This window comes from Cygnus olor, chromosome 11 (assembly GCF_009769625.2).
Source record: "Cygnus olor isolate bCygOlo1 chromosome 11, bCygOlo1.pri.v2, whole genome shotgun sequence".
Lineage (NCBI taxonomy): Eukaryota > Metazoa > Chordata > Aves > Anseriformes > Anatidae > Cygnus > Cygnus olor.
In genome coordinates this window covers 4,201,871-4,228,864 of record NC_049179.1, presented here as the reverse complement: position 1 = coordinate 4,228,864, position 26,994 = coordinate 4,201,871, and the positions used below count along the sequence as shown (strand labels likewise).

General features: G+C 38.2%; 1 protein-coding gene across 2 annotated transcripts in view; it reads right to left on the bottom strand.

Moving 5' to 3' along the window:
* Positions 1-26,994, bottom strand: part of LIPC (lipase C, hepatic type) — a 73,117-nt gene that overhangs the window by 31,146 nt on the left and 14,977 nt on the right. For both annotated transcript variants that reach the window (XM_040569614.1, XM_040569616.1), the window contains exon 2: positions 18,370-18,495. In XM_040569614.1, coding sequence (XP_040425548.1) covers positions 18,370-18,495 — 126 coding nt within the window. The remainder of the gene's footprint in view (positions 1-18,369; positions 18,496-26,994) is intronic.

Here is a 26,994-nt window from a genome sequence, read left to right as displayed (position 1 = left end):
CATCTATTAAAAATAAAATAAAATTTTTAAAGTCGCCTCTCCTGTCTTGGTCATTATAGTTGTGCATGATAAGAGAAGTGATCTCTGGTTGGGGACTGCTTTTCAGGCTGGAATGATGTCAATGTTTCAATGTCAGCTGCACCTTGACATTGAAACAGCCAAAAGATGCTGATATCAGTTCCCAGATGAAGCAGAGAGGCTGCACTGCCAGCATGGCTTCTGTCCACTGCAGAACCAGCTTCAGCCAAGTTTGTTCTCATTCCTGTCTGCCTTTTGGCTGAAAATGGCATTTCTGATCTGGTAAAAAATAGAAAATAAGCTGAACATCTTCAGCATACTAATGGCACCCAAATTTCCTTACAGCTGGTGGCAGACTAGTCAATGCTGCTGAAAGAATCCCACAGTACTTTGGAAGGGGGACACCTACTGAGACCTATTCACCACCCAGTTCTTCTCAGGTTCTCCTTGGAGACCACTGTGGAAAACCACAGAAAAAAGAGAAGGAAAAACCTTTCTATTCTAGTAGTGTGCCAGTTGGCTTGGGTTTATCAAAAGTTCCTAAATTTAACAAAAACAGTATGGACATTTGGACATTTTGTCTGCCATATAATTATTTGCTAAAGAAATCATCAAACACTGTATTCTGCCCTTTACTGACAGGGAATGATGGTAGCAGAAATATTCCCTAACAGTCCTTCACTGTTCTAGTGATCTTTATATTGTTATGGGAAGAGGGATATGTATAAAGTGCATTCACACTGATATGTTGTACAGTGTGAGAGTTAATGGTGTATTAGCAGAGAAACAAAGGTCTAAGCGTTCACATTCCCTAGCTCAGCATGTTGGACACTTCTGTGTGCTGCTGGATTTTCTTCCTTCTGCAGTACCCACTATGCATCTCAATTGTGATAACCATTTTCTTTCTGTTCTCTAATAACAGAAGAAACAAACACAGGATGGTTTTCAGTCCGGGAGTTGTGCGTGCTGTTTTGTTTTCTTAAAAAGCTAGCATCAGATTTTATTTCAGGAGTTTCAGTATTGCTAGAGAAAATGTTCATCAAGATTGGTAGAATCCTTTAATAAAATTGAAAAATATTTTTAGCAATAATTGTTATACTGTGTGACCAGGCAGTAGAACAATTTATTTTTCTCCACGCAGAGTCTAAGGAAAAAAAGGATATGTTTAAAACTGATTCATCACTGAAATAGTTCTTACTAGACTGAAACTATTGGGCAATAGATTTGGAGGAAGCTAGGGGGAAATCTTGGTTAGTCAGTCACTTTGTATTAAGTGAACAGGTGGGTTCAGCCATAGATCATAGCAGAAATGAAATCTAACTTTGGAAGGCTGCTGCTGCGTTCCCTTTCACTAAGCACCGGTTTGCATGTCCTGTCCAGTTTTAACTGTGCATCCTCCTTAGTGATGGCTTTTACAAGGCAGAATTCTCTAGTGGCATGTCATGCCTCTGGTTTTTGGAAATTTAAAAAATTGAACTTTGTCATAATAGAGTATTCTGATAGCTTCAGCTGTAATAAACTTTAGCAGAAGTTGAGTGTTGTGTGTACTCATAAGTATATTGATTTTGATGGAATAAGTATGTGAAGAAAATAAGGAAGGTAAGCCTGACTTAAACATTAGGGACATACAATTATCTAGCTGGACACCTAGGTAGTAACTCTCACTGTTGATGATAACATTTGGGAACAAGAGCTGCTACTTCCCAGCAAGAAGTTCAGATTAATAAAAGGCAACGAACTGATTTGACTTGACAAATTTAAGAAATCTAAATTTTACAAGAAAATAGGAGGTAAGCTAAATCGTTGCACAATAAGTTCAGTTATTTTTCTTGGTGGATTTTTTTGTTTATTTCTTTGTTTTGTTGTGTTTTTTGAAAAAGTGTGTACCTGATAATAGATATTCCGCATACACGTGTGCTGGGCACTGGTGGGTATTGCTTGCTTCTCAGGCTCCTGTAGCCAGCAGCTGGAGATATATCAAACCTTTTCCGGGGGGTGTGGGGGGGGTCAGTTGTGGGAAAAGAAAGTGAAGCAATTTGTCCTCTTACATTGCATTTTGCAGCAGCGTCATGGATTTTGTTCAGATTTATGGGAGACTGCCTAAATTAAACAACTGGCAGTGCAAGCAGGAAAAGTCACTCTCTACTCGGTTCCTTTTGAATTAGGTCCATCTATTACCCCTCTGCAGTGAGTTTAATAACTCCCGGAATTCTCTCTATGGATTCACATAGAGAGCGTGATGTTTTTAAAACAGAAAATACCTTCTCTTCTACCTAGACCTAACAAACCTATTAGCAAAACCTTCCATTAGCTGAAGGAAGAGTTTCCTTTATTTTGCAGAAGTTCTTTCCTAAGCTTTCAGGTAATTAAATGCAATTATGCTGTTATGTAATTACAGTGTTCTGAATTCTAAATTTATACAGCAGTTATTCTAGCTTTTCAACAAATGTTTCCTCAGTAGTGCTGTGCAGTCCTGAGTTGATGCTCTGTGTCTGTAGCCATCCTTTGGGAAAAGTTTGCTGAAATGTAGTTAGAATCATTCCTTAAAATGAATGTTCATTTTGTATTAAGCATACTTCCTTCACGATCTTTTTTTGTAAAAACCATCCTAGGAGACGTTCACCCACCTTTGCCAGCTGAACTTTGCTAGTCTGCCACACTGAACTGATCTGGAAATTTCACATCACATTTTTGTGTGCATGTCCCAGTACATCAGGCCGTGAACTTTGGAACGCACTGGAAGCTTCCCAGAAATCAGGCAAGAGGTATCACAAGGGCTGCATTTCTCATGGTGCTTCAGCGTGTTTGCAGTTCTAGCTAGAATCAAGTGGAAATAAAGTAACAAAATTGTCCAAAGTTCTCAACATTCCAGTTTCATTTTGGTAGCTTTTTATCTGTTAGATTCTTTTGTCATCCGCAGGACAGCTGCCGGTGGAACTGATTCATAAGTTTGCTTCACGTGTGCTGAAGAATTTCTATGTCCCTAATATAGTTCTCCCAGCTCAGCATTTCCTGATGCATTTCAGATACTGAAAAGTTATTTATCTGAAATGTATACCTGAAATATTCATGGAAGAGGAACAATACTACTTAAATATTTTCCTCCCAATTCTAGATGGAATTAAAATAGCCTCTTTTATTGCATGAGAAGTGGAGAATAAAAGCAATTAGAAAACAAAATTCTAGTTCACATTCACCTATCTCTTTTGTCCCTGGCACAAAGGTGAAAGAAGTTAGTCTTTTTGTAGGCTAGAAGTTTTCAGTTGGTGTCTGTCAAACTATGTGAGTTTCTGCCATCCTGAAGTCCAGGTGGAAACAGCATAGTCCGTGGTTCATTCCTAGACCTTTAAAGGGCTACTGCTATCTACTGTGATTAAGAACAGTTCCCAGGACAGTCTGTGCTGGGATTGGAATGAATGAAAAGTGGGAAAAGGATAAAAAATCTTCAGAGATTCCTCATTCTCTTTCTCCAATGCCTCATAAATAAAACATAAAATCTAAGTAATAACCTTGCTATAGTCAGTTCTGTTTGGCCCATATATTCCTCTGGACAGGAACCATACCAAGTAGTGTGTCTGCAGCACAAAATCGTCCCAGCGGGGTAGAGCCTAGGGCTAGGTGCGGGACAGAAAGGTACAGTGAGCAGCAGCCACACTTCAAAATAGCTTCTAATTCAGTTCCTTGATTCCTCCAATCAAATAACCGTTATGTTCTGTTGAATGTAGTTTGGCAGTAAAACAGATAAGTTTACTGTAGCATTTCAGCCTAGGGTAGAAAGTTGTTCTCTGGCACTGAAGTATCTGAGATCTCCTAGGCAACAGATTACAATTGAGTGAGTTTTCGTAATCTTGTCCTTGGCTCTGCAAGGTGTGAACGTTTCAGCAAGCAAAACGTTTGGCCAGCATGCAGGGAACGTGCTTGGACAATCCAGCACGGTTCCACGTGTCATAAGTGTGGTGCCGGTGCAAAGGCACATAATTGATGTGGGAAACCAGGACAACTGGAATCCATTACAGCAGCAGTCCTGGGCCCTCTGGGCCCTCCCACGCCTACAGGGCTTTTGGCTTTGTAGAGTTGTGCTTTTTTCTGCTCTGTGCCACTCCAAAAGATAACATTGTCTGGAGGCATAAATTAAAAGCCAATGTAGTCTTGGAATATGTGTAATTTCCCTTATAAGTTTAAATCCTGTTACTGCTGTGTTGGTTTTGGCCCAGACATGCCCAAGGCATGTTCACCGAACATCGTCCATTTAACAAAGTGCTGTAGTGGTTGTGCACGTGGTACTGGAAGTGGGAGCTAGACCTGCCTGATAAAAGCTGTATTCAGAGAGGACACGGTAGCTGGTCTGTTTGCCAACTTGAAAGCAAAGTTACCTTTCAGCAGGACTGCAGACTGAATATATTTCCTAAAAATGAAGGCAGGGTGTCTTGTAGGGAAAGAAATATGGAGCTTTCAAGTCTGGAGACACAGGAAAGCTTCAAGTTACTTATGGCATCTCAGATAAAGTATTGCTCAACAAAATAAGGGCTTCATTAGGAGAACCCTCTGTTGTATTTTTCTGTTTGTGATTTACTTTAGCTGTAAATCCTACCAACTGTTTGACATGTGTCACAGGATCTATTACCTGAGGCCAGTCACCTCTGGATTTTCTCTGCATTGGAGAAAATAGGGCATGGGCCACAGAAACAAGAGAACTGCAATCTGAACCGATGGTAGAGCTGGAATGAGAGAATAAACATCTCTTCAAATACCAAATTTTATGCAGAATGCCGAAAATTTGCCTGCTGGGTTGAGCTTTCCATTAAAAACTATCTTACAACAGATTAATTAACGCAGACAAACTTCTAGGTATCTTTCTCCTTATTGCTATGGCAACAAATCAGTTTCTTTATAACAGCTTCTGATGTTCCAGACAGCCAAAGATTATGACAGGATGAAATACTTCTTGTATTTAATTATCATGTTTTTAATTTGAATTTATCAGAGACTGGTTGAGTAGAATCTGCAAAATTGTCAGGCAAAGGAGTCTTCTAAAAATAAAATGTAGCTAGCAAGATATTCAGCATGCATAATGTGAAGGAGTTCCAATTTATAAATAGGTTTAGGAAGAATTGAACTCATTAAAAAATAAATCAAAGATGGATTTTTAGGGATATGGCCCTGTTTCAAAGATATTTTAAATGAGCCTAAATCCTGGCTGTCAAGACTTGGTCTTGCTCTTCCTACGGTTTCAGGTATTCTCCAGAGCCCCGCAATGAAAGGGAATTATGTTAGGAAGCATGTCGGGTGGAAAGCAGGCAGAGGGCTGTCTGCCAGCAGGAATCAAGTGGTTTCATCCACTCTCCATTAATGTGCAGCTTTTGTCTTCCCATTTGTCATCAGCAGTGTCAAGCCTAGCCTGCCTAGAAAGACAAGTGCATGTTCTTCAGTGGGGGTGAGTTCAGGGCGGGGGGTTTGCAACGCGAGCTGCAGTCGGGCTGTGCCTGGCAGAGGGAGGTTGTGGGAACGAGGAGGAGCTGGCAAAGGGAGGTACGAGACGGATTCGGTGTGAAACAACTCAGGTTTGAGACAGTTGTGTTTCTAAGGTAATGGGAAACTTTCCCAAACAAAGATGTACCTTCCAGGAGGTGGAAAGGATTCTGTATAAATATTTTTCTAGGCACATCATGAAGAGGGGGTAAAAAAGAGAGAGAAAATTTGCACATTTATGTTGTTACTAGAACAAAATGTTTTTCTGACAATGATATTTTGTCAACAAAATTTCATACAGTCTCACAGTACTAAAAGTAAAAATATAATAATGCATTGTATCTAATTTCTTGCCACTTGTTTTAAGTGTGTCAGCCATCAGAATATAAAATTTGTTTACACGTTGTAAATATAATCTTAAAAAGGAACATTATCATATAGATTTGATATAGCATAGTTTAAAAAATGTGGAGGCCTGACTGTTAACCATTCACTTTAATTATGAGACCTTATAAAGTTGCTTGTGAATTATAAAAATCTTCAAATACAATGATTATGTGCGTGGTTTTTTTTGTACCATTTCAATTTCTTCTCCAAGACCCATTGTTATATTCCTCATAATTCACAAAGTAAGCCTTACTCACTAACAATCTATAAAATAAGGGGCTTTTTGTTAAACCCAGTTTCAAAGTAAAGTTTTGAATGCTGTGTGAGTGCCTGTTTTCTACACCTCTTTATTTGATTTAAAAAATCTTGCAAATTTTTAATAAGCAAAAAGTAATCTCCTGATCCTTCCGAGAAGTGTTAATGAAGTGGCTTACTGTGACCTGCTGAACATGTAGGATGTGTGAACAGAATGGAAGTTGTATTGAGGGCAAGCTTATAATATGGCTGTCTTACTTTATTGAAAATGATTTAGAGATAAGGTAAATAACCATTAATAAGTGAAATTGTGAGTGAAACACTTATCAATTCTCATATTCAATCTAGCTGAGCTTTTTTTGCTTGTAAATATGCATTATAAATTTGATTATTTTCATTTTAAAGTTGTCCAGTGAACACAGTAGGACACATGCTTTCTAGTCCTGAGATACCAGAACCATGATCTCTCAGTACAGAATAGTGGCATTAACAAACAAAATAAAACAAAACAAAAAAAAAAAAAAAAAAAAAAAAGAGAGAGATTTAGAGATTTCTGAAAGAATATGTGTATTTGTATTCAGTTCTCAAATTTTGCTCAGTTGGAAACCATCTTTATGTCTACTACAACACCATCCTCATTCTTTGAATGTGTCTAGCTTCTATTTATCTGGTAAAATGACTCACTAAACGCAGGGCCCCGGCATCCCAGAGTCCTATTGCACCATCAGTGCTTGGCAATCTTCACTTAACTTTGTAATGACTTCAATGAGCCAGTTGTGTTAGGATCATTACTATCAGTTATCTCTCTATATTTTTTTTTCCTTTCTGAGAGTTGATTCTGAGTCAGCAATGCTCGTTCCTGTAGACGAGTTTGTCTTATTGCATCAAGGAAGGAAAGGGCTCCTGATGCATTTGATGATAATTTCTATCATGGTGTTTAAAAGCCAAGATTTTAGTTAGATGTCTGGGGAATTAGTTCCACGATTCCCATTATACTAATTAGTTTAGCAACACTCAATGCACTTGCTGGCAATTATTTCACCCTTCAGCTGGTGGCATAATACTGAAGGAAGAAACTCATTTGAGCACGTTCCCAAAAATATACCTTATAGCTTTGCCCTGGTGTCAGAAAATCAAGTATCTAGCTAATGAAAGCAGTACAAATACACGTTGTCTCACATTAGTGAAAATGGCAGTGAGATTAGTGAAAATTAGTGAGATTTCTTTGGCAGCTACTCACATGCTTCAGTTTCTGGCAGTTTCTATTCAAAAAGTAGTATCCTACATCAACACTGGCCTTGATTCATCTTCCTAATGGTAATGTTACTGGGGGATAAGGCCAGTATTTGACGTTGTCTGTATATTAGTTTTAGAGGAAATACATTGCTGTCTGTAGAGTAACAAAGAAAATGGCAAGTAGGGGCTTCAAGAATGGGCCTGTGAGGTTAAAGGTATGGATTCCACTCCTGGCACCGAGTACTTACTGCCTGACAGTAGCTAAAGCTTGATTTAGTTTAGTTTTGTTTTGTTTTGGTGTCTCTTTTGAAGCAGAGATAATAATACTGATCACTGTAAAACTCTGGCCATTAATATTACAGGTGCTTTGGAGTTATGTTACTGTTCTTTAAAATTTTGGGGTGGCACGTTTAGGATGGCATAAAGTCGAAAGGGGCTGACTGACTACTGTAGCCCCAAAGCCTGGTGTGCTGTGTCCTGCAGGAGTGATTGCTGCGTATCCTCGGGTCCTTGTTCCCAGCTGTCTGATTTGACATTGGCGGTATGAAAATGAACATGAAAGCACAATGGCAAGTGAAGCTTGTGGTGGAGTTGTGGCCTTGGCTCTTTTGCAAATATGGCAGCATTCGGTCTGTTTTTCGCTCTCTGCTTTTTACTTTTGCAAGTAACAGTAATTAGAGATAGGTCTTGTCTGTATCTTTTCAGACTTCCTTCTTGCTCTAGAGAATAGTGATGTATTTTTTTTGGAGATTAATCCTTTCTGTGCCAGGTTCCTACGTATTAGGTAGGAATATATTAGGTGAGAAAAAATATTATAGTCTGATTTTTCATCATATGTTGCTTTTCCTGTTAGAATTTTGCTTATTCTTTGTAGAAAATTTATCTCTAGACTGTAGATCATACTGTGGATTATCTTGTAGACCCAAAATGGCTGATTTTAACCCATTTTCTTTATCCCCTCTTTCAAATAAATCCTTCTAGTGTTCTGTCTTTAAAGTAGCAGTGCTTCTTACTAATGAGCGCAATTGCCAGGCTTCCCTGTTATAGTACTTTGTTAGAAATGTGCCTAACATACAGAAGTGATGGCTTACTGAGCTTTCATCAGTTCTCAACCGATTTCACAATTAGGATCAGCATTTTCTTTGGAGCCCTGTGATTCAGTTCAGATCTCTGCAATTCTCAGGGGGAGTGGGGACTGGTCACAAGAGGAAAGAACTCAGTTTTTATATAGACTTGTCTTCAATTTGCTACATAAATCACTAACTTGAAAGAACAGTATTGTAACTGAGATGGAGGTATGAATTATTTGTCTGTAACCTGCTTCTAGCGTATACTTTGTAAGTATAAAATATAGCATAACTATAATTAGTAAGGCCACACATCTTCCTTTTCCCATTAAGATTCTGTTTAGACATTTGTAGTGTTCTTTTATTTTGGAATAGTTTCATCGTATCTCTGCTTCTGTAGATCACTTGGTACACAGATCAGATATCATTTAACCAAAAGCTTATTCACATGTAATAGACCCGTGTTTCTAAAGAGGAGCTATTTCTCTGATTCTTTTAAAGACCTTCGCAAATTCTGCACCATATTGAATGCCCTTTGGCAGCAGGTAAAGAATTCAACAGCTTGTGGGAGTGCTAATTAGAGCTAATAATAACTTCAATGACCTGCCTTGGCTTTAAAATGCCTAGCAGAATTTACTCTGTCCTTGAAGGGTAGAGATTTTGTTTCTGTGCACATGGCTAGCTGAGGAGGCTCATGTCTTCATGTTTCTGTGTTTAGCGATCACACACAATTAACTAAATGGGTGCTCATGTGTGGACGAAAGAGAAGTGGGTCATGTTGAGGAAGCAAAGAGGAAGAAAAGGTAAAGAGATTTCTCAAAAATACTACACCAGAACACCATTATTAGAGGGATTTGTACTGTTAGCTAAATAGTCTTCTTAAAACTAGAAATAATAATAAGAAAGCAATTAGAATAGGATTTGAATTATTCATAGTTAACCCTTTTCTCTCTAGTTTTGGTATATTTTTCATGGTTAGTTTGCTGAATTATGTACAAAGAGTTTGAGTGAAATCAAAGCTTTAAGTTGAGCAAGTACCCAAAAAGCTCTGAGCTATGAGATTTTTATTTTATCTAACTAATGGGTTGTGGATGGTGCAGAAAACAAACGTATTTTCAAGGAGATTGCCCTAGACCTTTCCAATGTAAATATTATTAACACCAGCCAGAAAAAGAAATTTACTTTCTTTTATGAGCTATTATTGGAATGACAAATTAGGCTTGTTTTCTGATTTTTCTTTCTTTTCCTGAAGGAAAACTTAAAATAAAAGAAGGGCTCCATGATGAGGGTCTTTAGTTCCTGATTAGACATTTGGTTTCAGTGCTGCTAGAGCAACCCTAAGCAGATCCCTATCCTGCTGCCACCCACTCACTCCAGACCTCCCGTGTGTCCCATCATTGTCCCCCCATAGCTGTTTGCTTAGTTGCACAGTGAAAAAAATCAGGGAACTAATCCAGCTAAAAAGTAGGATAACCAGAGAAAAATAGGATAGTTTTTCACCTGGATCAGTTTCCAGGCCGTTTTGCTGCAAGCAGCTATACTGGCACAATGGAGAGGCTTATGAATTAACTGCAACCAGTGGCCTGAGGCAAGGGTTGATAAGTTGTTAATGTCACTAAATGTATAATGAACTACAGCCTTTCCCTTTGACTTTGAAAGGTGCTGAAGATTCATCTGCCATCTCTGAACACAGGTTACACAAAAAACACAAAATCAAGTATCTGAGGCTTTGGGTTTCTTTAGAGGTGGACAGTTTTGGAATGACAGCCCTTCTTCACTATTTATATATATTGATTAGTTTAATATATTTGTTAGGTTCTTAATGTGGCATAACTGATATCCTTAGCCACATTTTGATTTTACTGTTGAAGGGCATTCCAAGACCCAAGACTCATTTGTTCAGATCTTTCTGGAGTTGGTCCAGAATGACTAAAGAGGGTATCAGTAGCAATGACCTGCTGGGGTTGCAGAGCACTAAATGCTAATCTGATGCATACATCGTGAGAAGACCTCCCAAGTACTGTCCCTGAGCAGTGTTACCCTCAGATGTCTGAGAATTCTTGTTCCTTTCTTCACATCAGGATTATTGTACTCAGAGTATTCAAAGCTGGAAAAGTTTCCTAATTTCAGCCAGTTTAAGAAGAAACATTGATCTTTCACAGATCGAAAGTAATCAATAACTTCAATAGTTCTGGTATGGCCATAAATATCAGCTATTTGATGGTATTCAGAAAAGTAACATTTCCTTTAAGTGAATGACTTGATATATCTTAAGGCTATGCATATTCCTCAGCAGAATTCATTCACTTGCACTTCTTAATGTTATGTTAAAGTGAATGTGTTTTTTTTCTGGTTTTTGTGTGGTTTTTTTTGTTGTTTTTTTTTTGACTGATATATACAGTCTTCATAAACTGGACTAGAAAGATAGAAAAGGACACAGAATCACAAGAGAAAAAGCAAACAAATCCAAAGTGCAACTCCTATGAATTTACTAAAATTCCAGAAGTAGGTTTGGAAGAATGGCAGTGCAAAGATTTCTCTTGGATGGAATAATATGTCGTACTCTGTTTTGTTTTGTTTTCCTTTCTATGTAACTGAAGCTCTGCAGTAATTGTATTCATTTCTGCTACTAAAGTTGCAGATGTCAAGGTCTCTATCCTCAGCAAATTGAGTGAAAGCATTGCCAGTATAATATCATTCCAAATATTTGGTTTATGTTGAATAAAAAAATGCCAAAACAACAATTCCCCCTTAAAACAAGATCAGAATTTCTCCTGTGTTCCTCTTCTTCCCCTTGCCACATTGCCAGCCCCTAAAAAAGGAACCCTGAATGCACTGGCACAGTTATCTACAGTTAAAAGTGCAAGTGGCATAAATGTGAAAACTAACAATTCTACATCACCACAACACAGAAAATAATCAACTAGAAATAGAACTAACCAAAATACTACCCTCGTACATCATAGCAAGTGTTCATTAACATGTTTTTTTTTTTCTTTTTTTTCCTGAAAGTCTGTAAAATGTAATTATTAGTATTTTTATCAGGTCACATGAAATTCCAATCAAAAATCAGTTCTGGACAGCTTTCAGTCTGAAGTCATGACAACTAATTGTTTGGACAATAAATAATTACTTAGAGAATTAGGCAACGATTTGCCTAGTAAATAAATCAGAATGTATTTTATTAGTTTTTCAGTATAGTTTTTTAATGAACATAACTAAGGAAACCCAGATTTGACAGGATCCCTAATTTGAGTGGATTCTAGATATGAAGCTTTGCAAACATGGAGTTAATGGATGTCCATCAACACCCCTTATTGACTCATTGTGGCTGAAAGGGATAATAGTGGCACTTGAAATACTGAATAAAATCTTTCAGTTGGATACTACAGATTATTTTTAGACAGAGCTACATAAAGTAGAGCTACGGGTGATTTAATATACACAAGATTTTAAAATGAAAAATTTCATCTCAGCAGTGTTTCTCTATGTTTGTTTATAAAGTTGTGTAAAAATGTGGGAAAGTATGCCACAGTAGCAGAATGTTATTGGAGTTTGTCAATTCCAGAGGCAAAGTAAGATCAAACATATGAGTATATTCTTCTTTTTGTCCTTGGACCTGCTCTGTCATCATTATGCCCACTGTTCAGTACTTTCTCCTGTAAGTAGCCTCCATCAGTTTCACTTATTGGGGGAAGTAATATGCAAAATTGGAAAAATGATGTTTGGATCAAATAGAAGAAGTTTTGAGGGTTTCTCTGATAAAAATTGATCTTTCAGACAGGGCATGCTGGCTTTATTCCAGAGGGCTACATGTAATAAAATACTTTCTTTACTCATACTCTGTATATCTGGATTTCGGTTTTGTGCCTTCCTTTCAGTTATTTTCCTGGTAACTATTTGTTGCACTTGGAGCAACACCATGACGTCTGGAGGCTGTATAGGAGCCTAAATATAAACATTACTGTTGATAAAAGACAGGTTCAAATGGAATTTACTGGACAGAGCATGAGTGCGTACAAGCATGCAGTCCTGTGCAGTTAATGCTTCCCAAGAATATCAGCAATTGTAACAATTTTAAAAAATAAATGAAAGGAACTAACGAGAATGATGTGGTAGTAATATAACTTTTTTATTTTTTTTTCTAGAAGAAAGGCTACTGAGCATGAACATGGTAATTTTTTTACTTGGAACATAGACATTAACATTTTTTTAGAAAATTTTAATTCCTGTTTGGCCTATTGCCAAAGCAGCAAACTTTATCACCCAGTATTGGTATGTGCAGATAGATGGCCCCTTCTGTCTCTTTTGCCAGTTATTGCTTATGTTGCCAGGAAATCTTAATCATGCTGCTTAGAAGTGGCTGCTGGCCTATCCACCTGCTGCCAAGCTATTCCACTCTGTGAGTCCGACTTAGCTCCAGTGAAGTCTCTTACCTCTAGGTAACATATAGGAAAAACAGTCACTGTGCTGAGGCCACCCTAGGTTACCATATGGTCTTAAGAACGACATCAGCAGTCATGTACTGTCGTTGATGCAACCCTATTACTAGCCCTAAAGCTCCACACGGATTAGGCATAACCAAGTTTTCAAAATGAAACGTGCAGTATAAACCTGGAGTGTACAACAAAATAAGGAAATAAAGATGATTAATAATGAATGTTTTATTGGCTTGTTTTCTGATAAAACTATATATAAGTACATATATAGAATTGTAACCTTCTCTAACTTGACAGAGAAAGGAAGAAACTGACTTAGACAATTAAATTGCACTGCCACATTATCAAGAAATGATTTTTACGTACAAGTTTCTCAAGTGTCATAGGAGTTCAGCCACTATTCATACAGGAGTATTCAGAAGAATGTAATGCCAAAGTCAAGTGAATTACAGACCTCTGGTGAATGTAAGCTCCTCATTAAGATGTTCAGTCACTTGCATTAGTAGAAATATTGAAACTTGCTTTATGCATGGATAGTTCCTTTGTTGATCTAGTTTCTATGATTGTATCTTTTCATGGGCAAAAGCAAAGGGTCTGTAATTAGTTAGACTACAGTTATAGTTTGGACTCCATGGTGGAAATGTATTGCTGAAATTATATTTGTAAATTTGTATAGCTATAAAAATATATTTGTAGATAAGGGCCTGAAAGGCAGAATAACTGTTTTAGGTTATAGAAATTTTGGTAGAATCCCAAGACTCCTGAGAACACTGCAAATGCTGTGTGCACAGATAGCGTTTCTGAAATACAGCCACTCAGAAAATGGCAGCAAAGGAATTTGTAGCACTTTTTCTAATAACAGCATGACACAGATCATTACTGTAACTGGTTAGTACCCTAACATTGGGACTTTCAACTTCCATAAGGAAAGCAGCCTGAATTCTTGGACCAATATTTCTGTATGCGATAAAATGTAGTTCCTGAATCCATGCTTAAATAATCTAGATAGAAGTGACCTGGTCAAGGTCATTGGTGATGCACAAACTCTATTGAAGTAAATTAGAAATATTACTGGTTTTTAGTCTTGTTTCCATAGGCGGTAATCATGGAGTATTCAGGCATGTGAAGAGAGAATCAATCTCTTCAGCGATTTTTGGATGTTTGAGCCAATTTAAATCCAATTTTATGTAGAGAAAGAGGTCTCAAGTATTCAGTTCCTACTTGTTTTCTCAAAATCAACATCTGGATAGAGAAGAGGGACCCTTGTAGCAACACATTTGCTATTGCATTAACTCGGGATTCAGATATACATGTAGTGCTAGCACCTTGATTATCCGTAAAGCTTACCTGTGACCTTCTACTCTGGCTGTTATTTGGAGACAACCAACTGCTCATCGGACAGGGAAACTCAGAGAGGACCGGCTTATACTCGAGTTCAGCTCATGCAGACATTGTGAGTGCAATTAGCTCAAAACATTTTGACCCTGGAATCTGATCTTGTTTAGCACCAGTACCAAACACAGGAGAACACCAGCTGCCCACGTGGTGCGGGGAGCAGCCCTGGGCCAGTTACTAGCTCGTTCACGGACACAAGCACACCCCTGAAACAGTCACAACATGTATCCAGAGGAAGCCAAAAAAAAGTAGGTAGCAGACATGAGAAGCAGGTGACAGTAGGGCAGGGTTTGGGAGGGGGACCATGGGGTGGGTCTCAGACTGAGGAGGGTCCTAGCAAGGGCTGTGATGGTATGTGATGGAGACTGTGTGTTGGGGCCTGTGGGTACCATGGGAGTGTCATGGGGCAATTCAGGAATATGGATGTGCTGTAGAAATGTAGAGAAGGAACTGAGAATATTGGGATAGGAATGTCATGGAAACAGCTGGAGATGAGGACATGAGTTTAGGGTACATAGGATCGACATGACTGGAATTAAAATAATTATTTGATCTGTTGGTCATGAAAGTGCTCGTCTTGAATTCAGCCATCCATCAAACCGTGGTCTGTAGGTAGTGCACACTTAATTTGTCTGCGTGAGGAGGGAGGAAGACCAAGCCTGTTCCAGTTGAGTGTGAAATTATTGCATTGAATATGCTTCAAGGAAGTAATTGTTTCTCTATGTTTTCAGTAGAAAACTGAAAGACCTGTAAGACAGTGAAAGTGATAATCACTTTCAATGTTAAAGGTTACCATCTCATCGTCTTAGAAGACTTTAGATCTCTCTCTCTGCAGCTTAACTAGCTTTTTAATCTTCTCTAAGTCTCTTATATTGCCAGTATTTCTTAAGCTTCATGTAAAAACTATCATCTTGGGAATTTTTCAGATGTGATAAATACTCCAAGTACACTGCACTTTATTGAGGATTTTTTTATAGGCTTTGGAGAATTTGATATCCCTAACACACCTTTTATGTCTCTAACTATAATATGATTGGAAAATAAAGAAAAAGTAACAGCTATTCCAGTTTCAGCATAATCCATTTCCATGGTCTACGTTATAAACCTAAAGATGTTACCTTCACTTCTGGATGTCAAAGTCCAGCCGAACTGCCGGCTGTGACTCTCTCAAGTAAAAAGCAGTAGCTTAACAATAGGCATTTCTGTGTCAGTTACTGAATTCTTCTAGTTTATATAAAGAACTGGAATGTGTTTATACCTAGTGACTTAATTTTATATTTCTAGGAGAAGAATCAAAGTAAATGAGAGCTTATGTTAAAATATATTTTGTGTACTTCTAGAAAGAATCACCGTGGCTCAAATTCAGGGATATTATTTTTAGGTGGTTATTTCTAGTCTTTTATGGGATTCTACGTTTAGATAATGAACGTATGCCAAAAAATGTGAAACTTTTTTCCTGCTATGTAAATATACAAGAAAACCATGGCATTTCTGAAGCATTCTACGGGTTTTTAATAATAACCTTTCTGTGTGTTTTAAATATGATGTTATGTATGCTTGGTAACCCAGTCCATCTTGTTCTACATAATTATAAAATAAAACCCTGTAATATATGTATATATGTCTAAACATAACTCACTTAGTCTGAATAGAAAGATATGCATATACCTACCTACAGTTTTAGCTGCTGCAGTCTAATTCATATAAATTATCTTTTGTAATATAATTTCTTTCACTATGTAGGTGGATAGACTGATATGGAGAAAATTGAAGCAGAGTTGTTTATTTTCTGAGTACAAATAAATGAGAAGAACTTGACACACTATTTGTGCTTTCAGAGGATGGTTCCCTTGTAGGCAATTGCTCATGCTAAAATTACATACCAGGCTCAGCTTTGAGAAGGCCTTGTAGTTCCTTATAGTTACCCCGTTCATTGCTGCAGTTCTTGCTAAAGCAGGAACAAGCAAGCTCCGAGGTAGAAGGGGTATTTAGGTACAACATGTACTACGCTCACAGAAAGCTGTCTTCACTTCAAAGTATTAAAAGGCCTCCCACGCAGGGCTAAAAACTTCTCAGCCCTTCCTCAGTGAGGATTAATGCTTTATTGCCATTTGTATCAGCCACTGTGGCAAACAGATTTGCCTCACTGAGGAGCGGAATGAGGAAGAAGGCTCCTCGAGGTCTTGCCACCACAGCAGCGCTGGTTTGGTCAGAGAACTAGCTGAGTTGTGCTTACGGATCAATTGGTAACAGAAACGAGGCAAAGCTTTGAGAACAGAGCACCGCGTTATCTTTGGCACAAAGCTGGTGTGGCTATGGTTGGATTGGGGAAGGACAATGAGGGAGTACCAGTTGCAGAAATATACACTAATGTATAGTTGGAGTTAGAGTTGTACTGCTTCGAAACTCAGAGGAGCCCAAGTTCAGTGTAATGGAATATCAGGGCTTTAACCTTGGAGCTACTCTCTGTAGCAAAGGTACTTAAGCTTTGGATAGTCTCTAGAAGAAAAAACAGCGGACATTTTTTTTTTCCCCCTCTCCTTTAAGTTTTCCAAATGCACCTGAACTGCTTCTTAAACCACAGTCTCTTGTCTCAACGTGCTATGAGCTAGGTGTATCTGCTAGCGCTACGTTGGCATGTGACCTATCTTTTGCAGCCCACAAGCAGGGGTTTAATCTGCAGAAGCAATGAGCAAACAAGTGAAGTCCATTGACATAGGAGTACTAGGTCATGAGGGGAAAGGGGGATGGAGAGAGTGAAGTGACTGACCTTGCTATAAAAGGTGCCACAGATAGTGATGGCAGGAGAACGTGAGCTGGCATAAGATGAGAGCTGCGGCTGGAAAGAACAGTGGTGCAGCCTCTGCCCTGTGTTTGTGTGTAAGGTGAACTAAACTTGGAGTCTGAAAGGGTCTTGGCAAAGCTGGGACAGTTGAGGCTGTGAAAAGTGTCAAAGTAAAGTTCTGATTTTTGGTTCTCCTAAAAATATAGAACCTGTTGAAAGTTTATAAATAGCTTGCTGAGATTTAGCAACTTAAAAGGGTGCGCAGGCCTTGCTGCCTGGTAAGCCAAGCTATTACGATGTTAATTGAAATTTATAGTTCTCGTTGCGTTTTACCTCAAGATTTTATATTGCTCAAAATGAAACACAAGGTGAAGTTTAACGTGCAGAATCAAAGAAAGGTGGTCTGCGCCTATTATGCACAAAGCATTTTTATAGCAAATTCCTTGTAAAACCAGCAATATGAATTAACATAAGTGCAAAACACAGCTACTAAAAGAGGCCATACTTCTGTGAATATGCTTATCTTGCTTTACTTCCAGCTAAGGTAAAATTTACATTTATCCCCTCCAGACTTAGAGTATTAGAAATGCAGTCAGATAAGGAGGAAAACTAATGTTCACTATGTACGGCTTAGCCACGAGGGCAAAAATGAAATTGACTTTTTCAGTCACATTAGAGGTTTAAGAAATGCAGTTTTGTGATGCACTGTCATACTCCAACAATCACACGAATATAGACTTAATGTGTAGTGTCACAAATGCAGGGAAAATGGTTGTATCCCCATGTAAATGACAAAGATCCTCCACAGTACTTCTCTCACAAAACACACTGCAGAGTTATCTCTTTCACTCAACGATATTCATCACGCTTGAGGTGAAAGGCAACCTGCACTAGGCAACTCAGAAAATGAAAGCTTCACCACTGTCAGATAGCTAGAAATTTTTGTTCTTAGTAGGAGACTGAAAAGAATACTTCCACCCCAAGAAGATTGGAACTGCTACCAGTTCAGTGTGTATTTTCAAACTAATACATTTTTAATTTAGCCTTCAGTGGAAGTTTTGTTAAAGGTCAGACTACCTTAAGCCTATAGTCTCCGAATGTATAGATTTCCACTGAGAAATGTTTGTTTTCATTGCAAATAACTACATTTTCCAATAACCACAGACAGTTATAAATATCACATTTTAAGGGAACATACCAAGCAAACAAAAAAACACAAGCCCCAATATACGGATTGCCAGACATTCCATACTACTTATTTTTTTTATAACATAAACATTTCAAAAAAAGTATATCTTTTTTTTTTTAGGATATTTACCTTTTTTCTTTCCTCCATATGTATCTGCTGGGATGATGATACAAGAAAGCAACAAAAAAGAGAGAAGTTGCAAACTTTTCATTTCTTCTTTCTCTGAATGAGATTTAGGAAATTCACTGCTAAATTCTGCCAAGAGATGGGAAGAAAGGACAGAATGATCAATGCTTTGCAAGAATTCCTTTGCCCATTAATCATTAACCTTGAAATGTTCTGTTCACTGCTCCATTCTTTCCTTTTATAGAAAAGAAAACAGAATTTGCCTATTTCCAGCCTCTTCCTTTTTGTTTTATGCCATTTGCAATGGAAATAATTTGGAACTGGATCTTCTTACCTTGCTCAACAGTGTTCAGCTTTGAACACAGCAGACTTGAGGGTGTTTGTGCTCAGAAATCCTGCTAAAGGCCATGGGTAGCTAACTCAAATGTGGTTGGTCAGCAGCTCAGTCTGAACACATTGCAAAATAACCATGAGAGCTGAAGGTTAATCTAAATATTTCATTAATGTAGACAAATCCCAGTATGGGAAACATCTAAAATTCTCTGTTTAAGAAGAGCTTCTCTATCAGTGGTAAAGTTAGTACCAGATTTTGGATAATTGCAAAACGTTTCAAATTAAGTGAACAAATTTTTATCACATAAAAAAATGACGAGTGGAGCACAGCTAGCCAATATCTCTCTCCACTGCCAGTTAAACAATCATGTGCAAGTGTGTGTAATAACTATAGGAGTTTCAGAGAAATGGTGCCTACGAATACAGAAAGTATTATACTGGAAATCAAAGCAGAATTTTAATTAAAGCAGTGTCTTTAAATGCCACAGTGACCAGGTGTGAAATGCAAAGTGGGATGGGGAAAAAATTCTCTCAGGTAGTCAGCAAGTGTTACCGTGAAGTGGGACCCCGCATGAGCAGGACAAAATGCTCTCCTGAGGGCCCAGTCAGCGTCAGACTGGAGCATCCCAGTATTCCCAGGTAGGTCGGGGTTCCTGAGACATACCTGCACTCATTTTAAACCAACGACCTGCCAATAATGATGTAGCTGTGGCAGCACAGGCCTTAGCATAGATTGCAAATCAACCTGCATTTCCACTAATTGTTGAGTTACCAGCCCACAGGGGTTAATGTTGCCAACTTCCACTGCTACCTGCATACCTTTCCTAGTATATAATTAGCCAGAGAGGTCTATACTATACCTTGCTGCCATGCTTTACAGCATTGCAAAATTTTCGTTAGAAAGAGGCCTCCGACATTTTCTCATAGGTTCTGAAATTATTCCCTATGCCAAAAATGTTGTTTTCTAAATACAGTGATACAAAGTTAAGAAAAAATTTTTTTCAGAACTTTCTAACCTCCTGAAAGTTAAAGTGCCTTAGAAAAATAAAGTTTGAAGAATAGAAATCTCTGTTGTTAGGCTGCCTGATCCAGAGTACTTTGTTTACATGCGTTTGAAAGAGTTTTGCTAGGGCTCTGTTTTAATCTTTTATAAGTACTCCTCTTACAAACAGGAATAGGTCATTCAGTTTGTTCTTTCTTGGTGTCACTGGAGGTCTAAATATATTCTTTCCTAAATAAGGCATTTGCTTTTAAGCTAGGTTCTTGCCATATGGATGGTGGAAGTGCAGCTGTTTCTTTGTAACTACGTTCCTGAAGCTGTCATGGAAATTGAGTTTTGTAGGCTGAGTGTGTGCATGTGTTGGGGTTCAGGGCTGCCCAGCCCCGAGATTTTTCTCTACGGAAACCTATATCTTCTTTCCTGCAGACCTTCTTGAATGTACCAACATCAGCAAAACTAGGGAGAGTCTCCAAAAGTATTTCAGGAGAGCTAAATGATGCAAAAGAACAAGCAATCATTGGTTCTTAGGGAAGACAAAAGGCCTGGGAAAATGCCTCCAACCTGGAGCTGGAACAAGGAATTGCCATTGGTCTTGGAAAGATTGCCCTTTTGATTTGGATTTGAGAGGGAAGGGGAAGAGATGTTCTGGATGCCATCAGGGAATCTGCGACAAGAATTCAGGCTGTGATGTTGGACAGGAAATGTGTATTTCAGTAAAGTTAGCATTGTTGGAAATTACTGGTATGATTTAGTACAGCCTTGCAGTGAACAACAGGAATCAAGAAAGTAGGGGAGTACCGAGGGGAGAAAGCTTAGGAGCTCATTTTTTCTGCAGACAGGAATTGTTCAGGAACAGGGTGATAGATGTGTCAGGTACTGACCAAACTGTTGGATCTTTATGAGGAGCTTGCCTGGGAAGAGACTGTTGGGATCCATCCTTGGATTTACTTCTCGTTACAGCACCCATCTGAGAAACCAAAATGGCACTACAAGCATCTTGTGAAGAATTGGGTTTCATCAGCTGGTGGTTGGACTTCATGATCTTGAAGATTTTTTCCAACCTAGATGATCTAAGATTGCTTAAAGTGGTAAGAGGAAAACTGGGACAAGGAGGAGTCACAAAAGGAGGGGGAACCAGGAACCTGCCTTTCCCCCTGCTGTCTGCAGCAATCCTACGTCAGTCGTTGCTAGTATTCATTTATTGTTTCAGGTTTGACAGAATATCAGCAATAACAATAAGAGAGCTAGGCAGTGCTGCAGGAATATTGTACAGTATTTGAATGAGAGATTCCACAATGTATATTCAAGATGAGTTTATGTAGCACAAAATTGCATGCTATGGCACATTAATCCACAGAGAACAGATGTGATTGTGTTCTGGAGGAAGGAGCTGCTCATGATGGCCTCTATAGTGCTGTTACACTGGGTGCTTTCCTAGCGCCTGTTTCTTTTCCCTAGATCTATTCTCTATTTGATTTGCATGAGTAGTTCCAATTACTATCTAGTCATAAAGAAAGGAATGCATCTCCTGCAATGTAATGACCATTAGAGGTAGAAGACTCCTGATAAATAATTTTTCTGTGAATCCAAATATTGAAATCATAACCCTCACCAACTTCAACGTGTTTATCTGGTCACTTGAGGAAGGTACCTACTTTGCCTGAGCTGCTGTCTCTCCTCTTGGTTAATGGTTATGTTTGTATAGTATATATAATATTCTACATATATATAACCTAAGCTGGCTTTAGGAATTAGTTTCCTGTATAAAAAGTATATATAGAAACTATAAAGAAAGATGGAAGAGTGATGTAGGAAAAAGACACGGTGAACATGCAAGTCACACTGTGTCCTAGCCCGTTCTAAGAGCGAGGGGACGATTTATTCTTTTGAGTGGGCATTTGTTGCTAGCGCTCTGGGTAAGGCAGTGGCATATTTTTGTATTTGCAAAAATCTTGTTTCTTAAAAACGGTCTGAAATTAAATTCCTAAATTTAAGGTTTAAATATGTTAACCATAAAATGTAAAGGATCCATTTAAGAAAAAATAATATCCTTCTACCAAATTAGTAGATCTGATCTCTTTTTTTCTGTAACACCCAGCATTTGCATATTACTTCATTTCCCATGGTGAAGTCACTCATACCTACTGCAGTGTTCTGGATTTTTATTTTTTTTTTTTTAATACTAAATTCAAAAACAGATCATCCAAATTGTTCTTCTTTTCAACACATTTCTTCTGTGGAACAGATAAAACATATTTTGTGTTGTGTGGATGCAAATGCTTGTCTACTTTACATGAAATAGAACTTTTTCTTAAACACACAGCTTCCAAAAATAAACTTCAAGCTTATGTTACTGTGTTTGTATCTGGTTTGCATATATATATTGTAAAAGGGCTTGATAACCTTCTCTCTTCTGCTAGAGATGCTGCTTGTACAACATACACCCAGGAGGTATGCTCTTAATCAGAATCCCCATCTGCTTCTTGGCTCCTGCTCCAATTATAGTCAGACATCTTGCACTTATTCACATCTATAATAAAATTGATGGTTTCACTATTGAGAAGCAGCACGTGACTAATGGTGCATTGTACCAGGCAAGCTTTTTACTTAAATATATCTTCTTAATCCAATTAAATAAAGGAACACAGAGCAGAAGTTTGACAGACATACAATTTTTTTTTTCCTGAGATCAAACTGTTCATCAGGATGGCTTTCAATCACCTGAAGACCAATAACATTGTAGTACAAGATGTTCTTTCAGGTTTAGAAGAGATTTTATGGGCCAGAACTTCAGCTGGCATAAATTGGCTTCTGTGAAGCTATAACAGTTTTCACAAGTTCAGGATCCACCCTCTGTTCCTATAATTACCCACAGACATCTGAAAAAAGATTCATGTGAATGGTTATACTAATATATCTGAGGTTATAGAGCAGGAAGATTTTTATGTGGTTGAATTTTTAATGCAATTTTTAAATCCAGAATTTATCCTGCCAGTTTCATCATTCCTAAGATTTTTTAGTATCAAATAACTCTGAAGAGACATTTTTAGATGGAATTCTGTGTGGATTCATGGCCTATGTCAAATGTACAACAGTTTCTGCGCATCTGAAACTTCCTTTCCAGCAATACCTATTGAGCAATCAGACTTTTCAGTATTAAATTCACAATTAAATAATTGATAAGCTAACCTTGTTTTCTGATATGGAAGAAAACCACTTGTTTTCATAAACATAGCCCCGTGAAATAAGGATTCCTTTTATGAGATGGATTCCATACTCTGTAGCCCCTGATAAAGTAGCTTTCTTCCAGGACTTATCACCCAGAATATTGTCTGACTTTCCCTGAAAGCATGGTTGGGACTAACAATTATGTTCATGCATTTTTCAGTTTTCTTGCAAGTTTAACACATTCTATATAAGTGTGTCTTTTCATAATTTTTAAAATATGCTTCACTGAATACCTTTTATTAGAAATAGCTGTAAACAGAGAACCAAACTGCATCTGCCAAGCAAAAAGAGAACTGTGGGGTAAATGGGTCATGTGCTCCTACTTTCAACTAAAGGATAAAAAAAAAAGTTTATTTCCTTCCTTGTTGGTATAGTACTTTTTGTAACAATGCATGGCTTGTTTAGTTGCCTTAGAGGAATGCTATTTCTTGGCTTATGTGGCTGCCTTTCTCCCTCATGGCTACACTGTTCACTTGGGGCACGCCTGAAAGCTTCACAAGTCAGCAAAACACAGATTACATGAACAAAGGGGACAAAAACTCCCAATAAATGTGGGCTGCCCACACTTTAGTGTTATGCGTGGAATATTCTGTGCCCACTCCTGCCTTAGAACAGGTAAGGAGCTGAACGACTCCCTGCCTTTCTTTACAAGTAGTTCTTCTCTTCACAAATACTGGGCTAAATTTCTGCATAGTTATGCATTACTGGATAGGGTTGTCCAGCCAGGCTGCAAAATGTTTCTCCACCTGCATTCAATCTAATTTGGGTTTTCACTGCTGTCAGTTCCCTGTCTCAGAGGTGATTGTGTGGCCTCTAAAATTTTGTATTGAATTTATTATTGTTAAAGCAAAATTTTCATAGAGCTGTGATCTCTAACATGTAGGAAAGCTTCCATGATTCAGCACTGCAGTGTCATGCTGTAAAGAATAGATGTAGTTTTGGTAACCATGGCATGCCTGCTGCTGATACTGTTTCTTCTGTTTATGGCAAAGTGCTGTAAGCCTGTATGTAGAAGTGTGTAGACAGGACATTTCTCGTCATTGGACTGTGTATGAAATGGCTAAACATGTGCAACAAATCTCATTGGAAGACTGAGACCCAATCCAACCTCCTCTATTTCATTCCTTTTTTTTTGTTTCCCCCCCCCCGGGAATTGAGCTTTATGGTTTTAAGGAAAAACAACACAAGTGCAATGCCTTTTGAAGCTGCCTTGCTTGTTCACCTCCCTCACATCAAAGAGCATCACGTCTGAATGAGATGAATACATGGTAAAAACAACAATGCGCTCCCCCTTCCCTTTCCACTACGGTGCGTAGAAGGAGGGAGGCTTTTTGATAACAGATATAAAGCAGACTTGTTTCACAAATTGATTGATGGCTCTTATGAATAAAGAGGACAGCAAAAACGAGACAACTAGGGGTTATTGTAGGCAACATGTTTGAAGAGAATACACTTGAAAACACTTAAAATAAAAGGCAGAGAACCATGCCAAAGTAAAAGAACTTGAAAGACATTAAACATTCAAGTGCTGATTGATGATGACTCTTAGGAGTTAACACACTTACAAGAGCAAAACCTGGATTTGTCTGTGGAGTTGCTGTCACTGAAATTGAGTCTTTATGAAAAGGGAAGAGCAAACAAACAACAAAGGTGAATGAAGAAGAATTGGAATTACATACACAGAGTAGATATGAACAAATAAATCTGAATGCTGAAAGAAAAATCCCTTTGGAAAAAAGGAAAAGCAGTGAGAAGAAAAAAAATGATATCTGAATGGATACAAGTCTTAATAGCATAGGCAGACTAATCAGTAGTAAAAAAACATTTCCAGGCAATCACTTCTCCTGTACCCACTGACTGCATCATTTTCAACACGTGTCTGTAACAAGTGGTTCTGGCCACCACGGCAAGGGGGCAGCTCCAAGGACAACACCGAAGGTCAAAATCAGGAAAAAAAAAAAAGAAAAAAGGGGGGGGGGGGGCCTTTCCTTGAGACATCCTTCATTAACCTCCCTCACTCTGAAGAGCTTCCATTCTCTCCTCACCCTACTGTTTCCTTGCTCTAACTCAGTGCAGCTAGCATCACTTTGGCTTTCTATTAGCAAGTGTAAAGAACTGGGAGGATGAGAAAGTATGGGCAGTAAGCAGACTGAGATGGTTAATTCCAAATGCTTGGATTGCTCTGGGGCCTGAAACAGCTCTTGCTAGTCTTCTACCAGAAGTCAGATACTGGACTGGATAGACCCTTAGACCTGATGTATTGTGGCAGTTCCTACATTTCTACAAAATTAGAGATTGCAGAATAGAAAATTGGCTTACCTAAGGGATGGCAAAGCCTTAAATACTTCAAGCATCAGTTAGGATAAACATACATTTAAAAGCTTCTCCAAATTTTCTGAAAATCTGGTCTGAAAAACTGCCTGAAAATATTTTCAGGAGCTTTTCCTTTCTAAAATGTCTGGAGCTAGACAGAAGAATGAAGCAGTAAAGCAATATTGGAAGTATTTAACCTTTTTGAGCCTTAACATTTCAGCTCAGTTTCATGTTCTGTTTGGCATATATTTTTGAATCAGTTTGACCAGTCTTAATTGATTTGGGACAAGCAATGTGATATTTTTAATGGGATTTCTGTCAGCAGATTGTATCGTCAGCTGTTTGCTTTTTTTTTTTTTTTCCCTTGGTAATTCTGTAGGTGTAACAAGGGAATTTGACACAACCTTGTGGTTTTTCAGTCTGCTTTCTGCTGTGGCAATGGGAGATGTGGTCCACGGGGTTGGATTTTATAAAGGTTATGCTTGTTTGCAAGTTCTTCTGGAAAAGGCACAAGCTTGTGCTTATTTCTTATAGTAAGATGAACATATCTAAAAATTTCTGTTGTCTTATTTCTAAAGGTGCAGCTATAAGACTGGCATCCCAAGTGACCAGAAGTCTTCAGCAAATGAACACCATTAAAGAATATGACTGTTAGATTGTAGCATGTAATAAGCAGAGCAATAACTGTAGATTATGTTTTTGATACTTAAGGGAAAGTGTAGGAAAAGCTTTTGCCAGGCATAAGCTATGGATCACTCACTATTCTCTCACACTGACAAATCTCAGACTCTTTCATGAGCAACAAAATTATTTTAAATTTAAAAAATATATACACCCCAACCACTTAAAGTACAAGTTGACATCTTAAAATGAGAAGACCAAATGTATGTCTAGATAGTAATGGTTAACTATCATTTGCGTGGCTGGCTGAGTAATACATATGCTCAATATACAAGAGTGAGCACAATGTCAAAAATGAAGAGCCAGTCAAGCTGGAGGAGGGTGGACTGGTGGTGTCTGCCCACATACGTCTTGTCAGAATAATTCCAGTTCAGTTCACAACAAAACAGCTAAAAAGGCAGAGAAGTCCAAAGACAAAACCCTTCAGACAATGAAAAAATGCTCCTAGCTAGTTTCTAGCCTAGCTAGTTTCTAGTTCCTAGCTAGTTTCTAGTTTCATGCAGTCAGTTTGCTTCCTGCATTCTCCTTCCCTCCCTGTTGGATGGGGAATGCTGCTGCTCCCTTCAGTCCCACAAAAGCTTGCTTTTTTTACTGGAACCAGACCTCACCTAACAAGGGAAAGGACAATGTACACAAAACATGTACCTCATTCTTCTTCTTGTCAAGGCAAAAGATGGTAAGTAGTGGTTATGTGGAGAGGTATGGTAGATATTTTAGTGAGTTCATATGAGAAACAAGTTTCCTAGAAGCAGCTATCCCTTTTTGAAAATTTCTGCCTGTATTTTGTAATAAATAAAATTCAGTGCTCAATGATCTCTTGTTCACTTCAGTGACAAATGTAGGCTGGCAATCAGCTTGCTAAAGGGACTGATTACAGCGATTGGGAAGTTTAGCGTTACTGAATGGTAAAAGCATTGATAACTTTGTTCACTGAAGTGCAAATGAAAATAGCCTACCAGCAAGAATTGAAATTCTTGTTTCTCTGTTATTTCTGAAGCTGCAAATCTTTGTCTCCTGGATTAACCACAGGATAATTGATTAAATGTATTGATATTCCAAAGTCCATACTTGTT